The sequence below is a fragment of the Neoarius graeffei genome, chromosome 21 (genome assembly GCF_027579695.1).
Source record: "Neoarius graeffei isolate fNeoGra1 chromosome 21, fNeoGra1.pri, whole genome shotgun sequence".
Taxonomy (NCBI): Eukaryota; Metazoa; Chordata; class Actinopteri; order Siluriformes; family Ariidae; genus Neoarius; species Neoarius graeffei.
In genome coordinates this window covers 35,414,454-35,427,555 of record NC_083589.1, presented here as the reverse complement: position 1 = coordinate 35,427,555, position 13,102 = coordinate 35,414,454, and the positions used below count along the sequence as shown (strand labels likewise).

Genomic DNA, 13,102 nt, shown 5'->3' with positions numbered 1-13,102 from the left:
CGGACATGTCTGGCATATAGGGTTGACACCTCTAGTCCATATAGAAATGTGCTCAGCACTACAGCCCTGTAGACGTTTAGCTTTGTGTTCAGCTGTATCAATTTCGCATTCCACAGCTGGTCCTTTAGGCGTCTGAATGCAGCTGAGGCGGCCCACACCCGTGCGTCGATCTCACTATCCATGGAATTTCCAAATCCATGGTATTTTTAAAATATTTGCTGAATTTTGATAAAGTGGTGTGCATTAATAGTTGTGTTCTAAATTAAGTGTATCGACATACTGTTAATAGTATATTCATATGTACTCATATACTGATTTAATAAAAGTGTGCTTGTGCAAAAACACATGACACAGGAGCTGGATTCGTGTGTTTCAGAGGAAGCAAAAGCTAGCTTTCACCCTCCCTGTTTGGAAACTGTTGTATAAAACAGAGAGCTAATTAGCGGGTGGGAATTGGCAAATAACCAAACTGGGGGAAAGAAAAACCAAACACCTGAGGTAAAATCTGTATGATACATGGACAGAAAAGGTAACTTGGGATTAACTAACTGCTTCACTAACTGACTGGTACACCTCGAACAATAAAGTACAATAAAACAAACAAAACAACCTATCTTACCAAAGAGAGAAAAAGTCCAAGATAGAAAACTCATTGTTCCAAAGCACACATTTTATACACTTATTTATAAATATACCCTAGCCATGGGAAGGAGTTTTGTTTACCTATTTCATTTTCCATATTGTTTGAGATGAAGTGAAACAATGAGAGGTACTTTAAAATTAAATAGAGTAAAATTATATTGCTAGAAAATTCAAACAGAACAGTGGTGGGTTTCCCCCAAAGCCTCTTAACACTAAGAGCATCTTAACTAGGAGAGAGAGTGTTCATTGTGCTGCTCGCTCAACCATTTAACAATGATCTTTATGCTATGATGCTTTTGGAAAACTCAGCACTGGAACAGTGTGGACAGGTGTATTCTGGTCAGGGATTGCCTGCACAAAGGATGGTGTTACAGTCTTTCCTTGTTGCATTTGTTTTTCCTGGTTGTTTGCAGCATATATGTATGTGTAATTAACGTAACTATTCTGTTTGAATCTCAGAGTGTTCAGTAAATGCAGTGAGGACATTGACATGGAGAAGCTGATGAGTAACTGCAAGTTTGAGTTCTGTTTGTCCAACAACAACGCCACTGTGTGCTCCTCACTAGAGTATCTAGCTGATCACTGCAAGAAGACAGGCTTCTGTGTTGGCTGGAGGAACCTGACCAGTGGAATTTGTGGTGAGGCTGTTTACCTGTATGCATAGGACACATGTAGAGATTGCAAATGCCCTATAAGCTTGTTGCGATACAGCTGATTCAGAATATGTCTGTCTTTTAAAGATAATTCCTCAACAGTTAAAAGCATACCTTAGGTTTAATGAAGTCTAAGCTCACCAAAAGTATCTCCCGTCATGCAAATTTCCCAATGCCTGTCTAATAGCCCCCAAGCATAACTATATCATCACTTATTTACCGCAATGCATTATGGAGGATAGCTGGGGTCGGTAGCTGTTCAATATCGTGGATGTTAGATTAATTTTATGTGAGAGTGATGTGAGAGGAGCAATTTTGCCATGCTCTGTCATGGAAGACAATGAAATTGGTGACTTAAAGAGGTGGATAACATGTCGAGGGTTTACAGCAGGAAAATCTGAATCCAAATCAAGCTTGGTGAGAAGGTAAGACATAAGTGACAAGAATTCATACAACCTAGAGATTGACCGAGTACGACAACAACAACAACAACATAAAATCTCAGAATGTCGTATCAAAACATTTACAACCCCGATTCCAAAAAAAGTTGGGACAAAGTACAAATTGTAAATAAAAACGGAATGCAATAATTTACAAATCCCAAAAACTGATATTGTATTCACAATAGAACATAGACAACATATCAAATGTCGAAAGTGAGACATTTTGAAATTTCATGCCAAATATTGGCTCATTTGAAATTTCATGACAGCAACACATCTCAAAAAAGTTGGGACAGGGGCAATAAGAGGCTGGAAAAGTTAAAGGTACAAAAAAGGAACAGCTGGAGGACCAAATTGCAACTCATTAGGTCAATTGGCAATAGGTCATTAACATGACTGGGTATAAAAAGAGCATCTTGGAGTGGCAGTGGCTCTCAGAAGTAAAGATGGGAAGAGGATCACCAATCCCCCTAATTCTGTGCCGACAAATAGTGGAGCAATATCAGAAAGGAGTTTGACAGTGTAAAATTGCAAAGAGTTTGAACATGTCATCATCTACAGTGCATAATATCATCAAAAGATTCAGAGAATCTGGAAGAATCTCTGTGTGTAAGGGTCAAGGCCGGAAAACCATACTGGGTGCCCGTGATCTTCGGGCCATTAGACGGCACTGCATCACATACAGGCATGCTTCTGTATTGGAAATCACAAAATGGGCTCAGGAATATTTCCAGACAACATTATCTGTGAACACAGTTCACTGTGCCATCCGCCGTTGCCAGCTAAAACTCTATAATTCAAAGAAGAAGCCGTATCTAAACATGATCCAGAAGCGCAGACGTCTTCTCTGGGCCAAGGCTCATTTAAAATGGACTGTGCCAAAGTGGAAAACTGTTCTGTGGTCAGACAAATCAAAATTTGAAGTTCTTTATGGAAATCAGGGACGCCATGTCATTCGGACTAAAGAGGAGAAGGACGACCCAAGTTGTTATCAGCGCTCAGTTCAGAAGCCTGCATCTCTGATGGTATGGGGTTGCATTAGTGCGTGTGGCATGGGCAGCTTACACATCTGGAAAGACACCATCAATGCTGAAAGGTATATCCAGGTTCTAGAGCAACATATGCTCCCATCCAGATGACGTCTCTTTCAGGGAAGACCTTGCATTTTCCAACATGACAATGCCAAACCACATACTGCATCAATTACAGCATCATGGCTGCGTAGAAGAAGGGTCCGGGTACTGAACTGGCCAGCCTGCAGTCCAGATCTTTCACCCATAGAAAACATTTGGCGCATCATAAAACGGAAGATACGACAAAAAAGACCTAAGACAGTTGAGCAACTAGAATCCTACATTAGACAAGAATGGGTTAACATTCCTATCCCTAAACTTGAGCAACTTGTCTCCTCAGTCCCCAGACATTTACAGACTGTTGTAAAGAGAAAAGGGGATGTCTCACAGTGGTAAACATGGCCTTGTCCCAACTTTTTTGAGATGTGTTGTTGTCATGAAATTTAAAATCACCTAATTTTTCTCTTTAAATGATACATTTTCTCAGTTTAAACATTTGATATGTCATCTATGTTCTATTCTGAATAAAATATGGAATTTTGAAACTTCCACATCGTTGCATTCCGTTTTTATTTACAATTTGTACTTTGTCCCAACTTTTTTGGAATCGGGGTTGTATAAATGAGTGATTAGTTAAATAAAACTTGATATCAGGAAAAAAAAAGCTTTGGAAACCTGCTGATCTGCCGTGTCATGTTCAGTATAAATGCATTTACTTCAGTAAATGGCACTAGTGAGGTACACTGAACATTATACATACCCGAAAGAGAACCCTTCATGGTTTGGGAGTTTTATCAATCCGACAGGCTTGTTCGGCTGCCGAGTGCTTTGGTATGTTGAGAGGCAAAGGCCGAAGAATGCTTCTTTGTTTTACAGGCTTTGGAATATCGCTAGTTTCAGACGATGAACAGTGTCAATTGTTATAATCTTCTATAACCGAAGGCCATTCTGCAGACCATGGAAATATTGCTGGGTCACAGTTTAAATATTTCTTTTTCCCACCAGAAAAATGTAAGCTACAAACACTTGTCCATTTCGATTCAGTTCGAAGGTTTTCACTGCAGATGAAACTTATCCATTTCTTTCTTCTCCTCGACTGGCAGCTGATAAAAGCTCAAATTAGGTGTTCTCTCTATTGTGGAGACACAGTTAGACACACAGCATTTCACTTTAGGCATGGTTAAAACTGGTTAGACAGAACAATGCAGTGTTTAACAAAGACGAAAGTAAACAATATAGTAGAGCTGACCCCAGGTATCGCCCATAATGTATTGCGATAAACAAGTGATGACGTACTCATGGGTTAGGGTTATTTTATTGCACAATCTAGCTTAAAGTTGAAATGACAATATAATTAAAGTTGTGTTAAATATAAGTGCTGAATTAAATGCATATATAGTAAAGCATCCGTGAACTGTTGGGTTCAAAACAGATACAAGCATATATTGAAATGCTTTATGTTGTCTAATCTTTTATATGTTTTAAGACAACATTTCCTTTCTCAGACACAACTTGTCCTGAAGGAATGATTTTTGCTGAGTGCCGGCGAACCACATCTGATTTCTGCTGTGGCAGGTGAGGGTAGTTTTCACAAGCAGCTTGTCTATTTTGTTTAACAATGCTGAAATGCACTGAGTCTATGTTATGTATGTTCTTCACATAGTGTGCGTGTTCCGGGGACAGTTCTGGATATGCCGAGGTCTGGTTGCTTCTGCCCAGACAACATGCTACTTGCTGAGGAACACAAGAAGATCTGTGTACCTGAATGCACCTGTGGGTGCTTATTATTTAAAAAAAAAAATCATTTACAAAGAGTATCATGATTTGCTTGTGACCGCTGTGTCGGCATATTTTACAAACATAAATTGAAATAATATGGGTTGAAGATCAGCTATATATTAAGCTATACAATTCAGGCACATCAGTTGAACTGACATTTTCAATATAGATATAAATACCCTTGAATTAAAACTAACATTTTGTACATATGTCTTTCTTCGTCACCAAAATGCTTTTGTAGGAACAAAGTGTGGCTTTGTGCTTACCGAGCTCGTATTTCTTTTCATTGCTGACTAATTGCACTTAAAGGAACAGTCCACCGTATTTCCATAATGAAATATGCTCTTATCTGAATTGAGACGAGCTGCTCCGTACCTATCCGAGCTTTGCGCGACCTCCCAGTCAGTCAGATGCAGTCAGACGCGCTGTCACTCCTGTTAGCAATGTAGCTAGGCTCAGCATGGCCAATGGTATTTTTTGGGGCTGTAGTTAGATGCGACCAAACTCTTCCGCGTTTTTCCTGTTTACATAGGTTTATATGACCAGTGACATGAAACAAGTTCAGTTACACAAATTGAAACGTAGCGATTTTCTATGCTATGGAAAGTCCGCACTATAATGACAGGCGTACTAACACCTTCTGCGCGCTTCGGCAGCGCATTGATACGGAGCTCAGATATCAATGTGCTGCCGAAGCGCGCAGAAGGTGTTAGTACACCTGTCATTATAGTGCGGACTTTCCACAGCATAGAAAATCGCTACGTTTCAATTTGTGTAACTGAACTTGTTTCATATCACTGGTCATATAAACCTATGTAAACAGGAAAAACGCGGAAGAGTTTGGTCGCATCTAACTACAGCCCCAAAAAATACCATTGGCCATGCTGAGCCTAGCTACATTGCTAACAGGAGTGACAGCGCGTCTGACTGCGTCTGACTGACTGGGAGGTCGCGCAAAGCTCGGAGAGGTACGGAGCAGCTCGTCTCAATTCAGATAAGAGCATATTTCATTATGGAAATACGGTGGACTGTTCCTTTAAACTGACATTTCCTGTGCGAGATAAAAATGCATAAATGCCTTGTTTACTTTCTTTTTTTTAGACTGCAAAGGCCCACTGGGAGAACCCATGATGGTGAGATATTATCTATTACCTATGATGCAATGTTAAGACCAGTAACCCACAAACTAATGAGTGAGCATGAGACAACACCTGAAGCATTATTACCATTGTAGAATGTATTTATTAACCCAACCCCCAAAACAAATCTTGACCTTTTCACACACCTTCTTAATGCACATCAGTAAAGGCAAAGCCTAAAAATGGCTCAGAAACAAATGTATAAAAGATTGTTATACTGGGGTCTTTCCATTAATTGTAAACTGATTAGACTGTCATGAAAAAAAGATGTTTATTTCCCACGAAGTGTCTGATTGCCCTCCAAATCTCTGTCTAAGCCTGGGGCAATATGGGAGTCCAAGTGCCACATGTGCACATGCAGTAACCAAACTAAGACAGAAGAATGTTGGCGAAAACCTTCACCTCCACCTCCAACATGCGGTCCTGGCTATGCTCTCATCTCTGACTGCTGCGACAATCCGATATGCGGTAATTTAGCACTTCATCAACTGCAGTTCAGCTTTTCAGTACATGTGTTGTAATTACTAAAAAGCAGTAACAACCCTTAAGTTCAGTTAATTTCAAAACGAGTTATTTTAAATGGTCATTAAAAAAGAAACCAATAGTGTGATCACCTACTTTTGCAGGAGGGATCATTTTGAGGCTTTATATCCATAAACATTGGTAATACACAGATCAACCATAACATTAACACCGCTGACAGGTGAAGTGAACAACATTGATCACCTGTCAAGAAGTGGGATATATTAGACAGAAAGAGAACAGTCAGTTCTTAAAGTTGATGTGTTGGAAGCAGGAAAAATGGGCAACCATAAGGATTTAAGCAACTTTGACAAGAGCCAAATTGTGATGCTAGATGACTGGATCTAAACATCTCTAAAATGTCATGTCTTCTGGGGTGTTCCCGGTAGCCAGTGGTTAGTACCTACTCGTACCTACCTAGTAGTCCAAGGAAGGACAAGGAAAGAGGGTCATGGGTGTCAAAGGCTCATTGATTTGCATGGGGCATGAAGGCTAGCCCACATGGTCCAATCTCACAGAAGAGCTACTGAAGCACAAACTGCTGAGAAAACCTTTCTGTTTTAGCCAGCATTAACTTTTTCAGCAGTTATATTTTCACCACTTGAAACATAAAAGTTTATCTTTGAATGGCGACTCAATGAGACTTCAACACCCATGACCCTGTTGCCGGTTCTCCTTCCTTGGACCACTTTTGGTAGGCACTAACACTGCATACTGGGAACACCCCACAAGATGTGCCATTTTGGACTGGCTCAGACCCAGTCATCTAGCCAGATTACATTACATTAATGGCATTTAGCAGATGCTCTTATCCAGAGCGACGTATAACATACCCAGAGCAGCTTGGGGAGCAGTTGGGGGTTAGGTGTCTTGCTCAAGGGCACTTCAGCCATTCCTGCTGGTCCAGGGAATCGAACCAGCAACCTTTTGGTCCCAAAGCTGCATCTCTAACCATTAGGACATGGGTTCCCCTAGATCCTTACGCTTGCCCATTTTTCCTGATTCCAACACATTGATTTCGAGAACTGACTGTTCTCTTACTGTTTAACATATCCCACCTCTTGGCAGGTGCCACTGTAATGAGATAATTAATGTTATTCACTTCACCTGTCAGTGGCCATAGTGTTATGGCTGATCGGTGTATATCTACAAATTACTGAGGTGAAGATGAGCTATAATTGTAGATTTTAAGATAATACTAATATTTATATTAATTAATATCATATTACTTTTTATGATAAAGAGAGGGTTTGTTAATCAAGCAAACAAAGCATGAAAGTTAAAGCACTGTGTCTAAAATATCACTATCACTCCCTATAATATCTGTGTGCTCTCATTAGCTGGAATGCTTGTTCCAGTGTACAGTATGCTCCTTAATGCATGTTTCAAACACTACTGCACACTTCAAAATCCTTTATAATGCTATTGATTAGTTGTTGATTGATAAGTGTCACTTATTAAACCTTGATTGTTTCTCATAAAGCATTGCCAGATGGTTGTAATTAACCTTGCTTATCCCTTTCTTTCACAGCTGAGAAAACTTGTGAATACAATGGAACAATATATAAGGTAGTCCATCCTGTTTTGGTCTATATGTACAGAAAGTGGAGAAGGTACTATAATTTAATGGGAATATTTCTACTGATCTCGATAAGACGGGACCCTGCAATGACCTGGTGATTTGTCCAGGGTGTGCCCCGCCTCGTGCCCATGGTAGGCTGGGATGGGCTCCAGCTTGCCTGTGACCCTGTGCAGGTTAAGCGGCTACAGATAATGGATGGATGGATGGATGGATGGATCAAACGGTTACTGAAAGTCAATGAATTAATGATTTTAATCATTAATTGTTGACCAAGATGAAAGAAGTAGAGATCACTCACTTTCTAAATTTGAACTTAACTCCTGGGTATGTGTAATGCCCAAGAACTGTTAGTGTTTTCTACAATAACATTCATATTTATCTTAAAGAATGCTTGATATTTTCCACTACTGGTCACATTAGGAAATTTAAACAACGCTGTCTGGACTTAATAAAGAGTAGAGCTCTTCGAGCTTATCTGCCAATGGCTGGTGCGGCTGCTGCAGGTTGGATGGATGGATGGATGGATGGATAGATAGATAGAACCAGTCAAAAGTTTGGACACACTCATTACTATTTGTATTATTCATAGTAATGAGTGAGCATGTCCAAAGTTTTAACTAACTTTATTGATTCTACAGTGCAAAGAAAAATAATTGTAAGCAAACTTGTTGCACTGCGACATTGTGCAAGTGTGAAAGAAAGCGGGGGAGATACCAGTTAATACGTACCATGAGGTAGTTCTAATACTAATTCTCATTTTACTTATTATTCGAGCCAGTGAGAAGCTGCACCTAATAGTAGTAGCAGAAACAGAAATGGCTTCTGCTTGTCTGACGTGGGCGGCATGGTGGTGTAGTGGTTAGCGCTGTCGCCTCACAGCAAGAAGGTTCTGGGTTTGAGCCCAGCAACCGACATGGGCCTTTCTGTGTGGAGTTTGCATGTTCTCCCCGTGTCTGTGTGGGTTTCCTCTGGGTGCTCCGGTTTCCCCCACAGTACAAAGACATGCAGGTTAGATTAATTGGTGGCTCTAAATTGACCGTAGGTGTGAATGGTTGTTTGTCTCTATGTGTCAGCCCTGCAATGACCTGGCGACTTCCCAGGGTGTACCCCGCCTGTCGCCCATAGTCAGCTGGGATAGGCTCCAGCTTGCCTTGCACAGGATAAGTGGTTATGGATAATGAATGGATGGATTATCTGGAGTGAAAACATGCACCACACTATCCTTTTGTGAATAAGCTTGAAGACCTATACTGTATAACACTGAACAAATGTGTAAAATGGAGTGTATAGTACTGATGTTTTTCCCATGGACACCTCAGGTGGGTGGAACATGGAGGGATCCCCAGAACCCCTGTGTAACATTTCACTGTACAAGAGAAGGCACTGAAATAGAGAAAAATGTGTGTCCACAGCAGTTTTGTCCTGAGGTGAGCCTGTTAAAAATTATAACACACTTGCAATCTTAGCATATTGCATACTGATATCGATTTTAACTTCTCTCTGACTTCCTCTGAATTGTGCATATCTAGGAATTCCATGTTTGGGATGAGCATCAATGCTGCTATTCATGTATGTGGGTTATTTTCATCTCATGCATCTCATGTGTTTAAAAAAAACACAGTGCATTTTTTTATTATGAAGAATTCAAAGTGAATAAATATATTTGCAGGGATTATTTTATGAACAAAGCTGCTAATACACATGGCATGTAGGTGCAACATATAGATGGACATTTAACCATGACCTTCATTCAGTCAACTCTTTTTTGACCAAAATAACAATAAAAACCCTGAATGTTAATGCTAAGAAATAGACAACACAGCCATTATTTGTGCTGACAAATGTGACACAACTGCACACATATTTACTCCTTCATGTTGTTCTCACTTGACTTATGCAAACCTTCAAGGCAACATGACGTGTGAAGTCAGACTGACTAATATTACTGTTGTGAACTGCACTGAGGAGGTGATGCTGCCCATCTGTGAAGGCACCTGTGGATCAGGCTCTGTGTAAGACTCACTATTTATTAAGATCTTTACTCATGGTTTACCTTAAGATCAAGTGATGTTCCTATAGGAATAAGACTTTCTAAACATAAAATCTTAAGAAATCAATATGAAATATGTATATGAAATATTTTCCTCCCTATCTTCCTCTATGTGTCACCATATTCCCCATTATTTTGATTCAAATCCAGTTAAAACCCATGCTTGCAATTCATTCTTAATTATCATTATATATGCATTGTATGCATATGCACATGTCCTGAAAGCAAATGAGATTATAAATAAGCTAAAAACATTTCCTCACCGCTTTGATGAAATATTTTTGAAAGTTTTATTACCCTCCATTCAAAAACAGAGTACTGCTTTCTACAAAAATAATAGAAATATAAATAATGAACTTTAATAGCATATTTTGTATTTTATTACACACACACACACACACACACACACACACACACACACACACACACACTATATGGACAGGAGTGTTTTATTGGAAAATACACCACTTGTATTTTCCATACGAGCTACATCTAGGTCATGGAGAACCAAAACCATGACATAAATCTCTATCTTTTCAGATTTAACATTTGATCAAATTACATCCCCAATTCCAAAAAAGTTGGGACGCTGTGTAAACTGTAAATAAAATCAGAATGTGATAATTTGCAAATCATGGAAACTATATTTCATTGAAAATAGTACAAAGACAACATATCAAATGTTGAAAATGAGAAATTTTCATTGTTTTTGAAAAATATATGCTCATTTTGAATTTGCTGTCAGCACCAGGTTTCAAAAAAGTTGGGACAGGGGCATGTTTACCTCTGTGTTGCATCACCTCTACTTTTAATAACACTCTGTAAATGTTTGGGAACTGAGGAGACCAATTGCTGTAGTTTTGAAAGTGAAATGTCCCATTCTTGCCTGATATACAATTTCAGTTGCTCAACAGTTCTGGGTCTCCTTTGTCGTATTTTGTGCTTCATAATGCACTAAATGTTTTACGGTAAATGGGAGACAGGTCTAGACTGCAGGCAGGCCAGTTTCGCACCCAGACTCTTATATTATGGCGCATGCAGTTTTAATATGTGCAGAAAGCGGTTTGGCATTGTCTCGCTGAAATAAGCAAGGTCTTCCCTGAAAAAGACGCCGTCTGGGTGGCAGCATATTGTTCCAAAACCTGTATATATAATTTATCATTAATGATGCCTTCCCAGACATGCAAGCTACCCATGTCATGTGCACTAATACACCCCAATACCATCACAGATGTGATGAACTGTGTGCTGATAACAAGCTGGATGAATTTTTACTTTTGATTCATCAGACCTTGGGACAATTTTCCACTTTGCCTCAGTCCATCGTTAAAGAGCTCAGGCCCAGAGAAGGTGGCGGTGTTTCTGGATATTGTTTTATATATAGTTTTAACTTACATTTGTGGATGCAGTAATGAACTGTTTTCATAGTCGATGGTTTTCTGTAGTGTTACTGAGCCCATACAGTGATTTCCACTACAGATGTGTCTGCTTTTAATGCAGTGTCTCCTGAGGGCCTGAAGATCACAGGCATCCAATGTCAGTTTTCAGCCTTGTCTCTTGCATACAGAGATTTCTCCGGATTCATTATATACCATAGATGATGTCATCTCATCTCATTATCTCTAGCTGCTTTATCCTGTTCTACAGGGTCGCAGGCAAGCTGGAGCCTATCCCAGCTGACTACGGGCGAAAGGCGGGGTACACCCTGGACAAGTCGCCAGGTCATCACAGGGCTGACACATAGACACAGACAACCATTCACACTCACACTCACACCTACAGTCAATTTAGAGTCACCAGTTAACCTAACCTGCATGTCTTTGGGCTGTGGGGGAAACTGGAGCACCCAGAGGAAACCCACACGGACACGGGGAGAACATGCAAACTCCTCACAGAAAGGCCCTCGCCGGCCATGGGGCTCGAACCCGGACCTTCTTGCTGTGAGGCGACAGCGCTAACCACTACACCACCGTGCCACCGCTTACCATAGATGATGTGATCCCTAAATTCTTTACAATTTTAAATTGAGTAATGTTATTCTTAAATTGTCGCACTGTTTGCCCACAGAGTCTTTCACAGAGCAGTGAACCCCTCCCCATCTTTACTTCTGAGAGACTCCGCCTCTCTGGGATGCTCTTTTTATACCCAATCGTTACTGACCTGTTGCCAGTGAACCAAAGTAGTTTTTCTTTTCTTTTCCTTTTTTTAAAAGCATTGCACTACTTTTTCAGTGTTTTGTTGCCCCGTCCCAACTTTTCTGAAACATGTTGCTGGCATCAAATTCAAAATGAGAATGTATTTTTTTTTAAAAATGGTCAGTTTCAACATTTGATATGTTGTCTTTGTACTATTTTCAATGAAATATAGGGTTTCCATGATTTGCAAATCATCACATTCTGTTTTTATTGACAGTTTACACAGTGTCCCAACTTTTTTGGAGTTGGAGTTGGACATATTTCCCGATATTTCACTCCGATGACGTCTCTCCCAATGTTTTCCCGTTGACTAGACGCACGTCGTCAAAATGGCGAACTGGTTCAAAATTTAAATTCTTTTAACTTGCTTTTTTTATTTTTCTTTATATAATAGAGAGAATATTACATGGTGATGTGAAGATATCAAGTTTATCTTCAAATGTTGAAAATATTTTCACTTGTTTGCTTTCGCTCACTCGTGAATACATCCACCACTCGAAGATAAACTTCTTATTTTTGTGCAACCATGTAATATCCTATTGTTGGCTATTTGCCAGAATTCAGCCACATCAGTCTCTGATGGACTTTCTTCTGTTACCACACATACATATCCAGTGAGTCTCACTTTACTGAAAATTGCATGTTCATGGTTGTGCAATGTTTTTTGTGTGCTGTTGTTTTGTAGGTGGATGAGGTCTGGGAATGAACTACAGTTGAAGCATGGTCAGTTCGGCTGTCGAGAGAAAAGCTACGAGATAAGACAGATTTCTCTGGTGTGTAGCGGAGATACAAGCACACAATACACTTACAAACACATCACCAGCTGTGAGTGCCAGGGTGAAGTCTGAAACCTCAAAACTTTTACAATGCCACTGTAATGCTCAAGGAACCGGGTCTGAAGTATTTAATCTACAATTCAACCTTATATCTTGATTTGCATAATTTGCTGTCTTTATATATCATCAATGATCAGTGATTGAGCTGGAAGTTTTAATTATATTTTCTCTCTTTTTTGTAATATCTG

The 13,102-nt window shown here is 39.8% G+C and overlaps 1 protein-coding gene across 1 annotated transcript in view; it reads left to right on the top strand.

Annotated features, from left to right (window-relative positions):
• LOC132869962 (mucin-19-like) overlaps positions 1-12,784 on the top strand; it is a 46,388-nt gene extending 33,604 nt beyond the window's left edge. Inside the window, exons 27-31 of the mRNA XM_060903527.1 lie at positions 1,102-1,280; positions 5,692-5,723; positions 6,047-6,235; positions 9,153-9,260; positions 12,764-12,784. Of these exons, the coding sequence (XP_060759510.1) occupies positions 1,102-1,280; positions 5,692-5,723; positions 6,047-6,235; positions 9,153-9,260; positions 12,764-12,784 (529 nt within the window). The remainder of the gene's footprint in view (positions 1-1,101; positions 1,281-5,691; positions 5,724-6,046; positions 6,236-9,152; positions 9,261-12,763) is intronic.
• Positions 12,785-13,102: the final 318 nt, after the last annotated feature.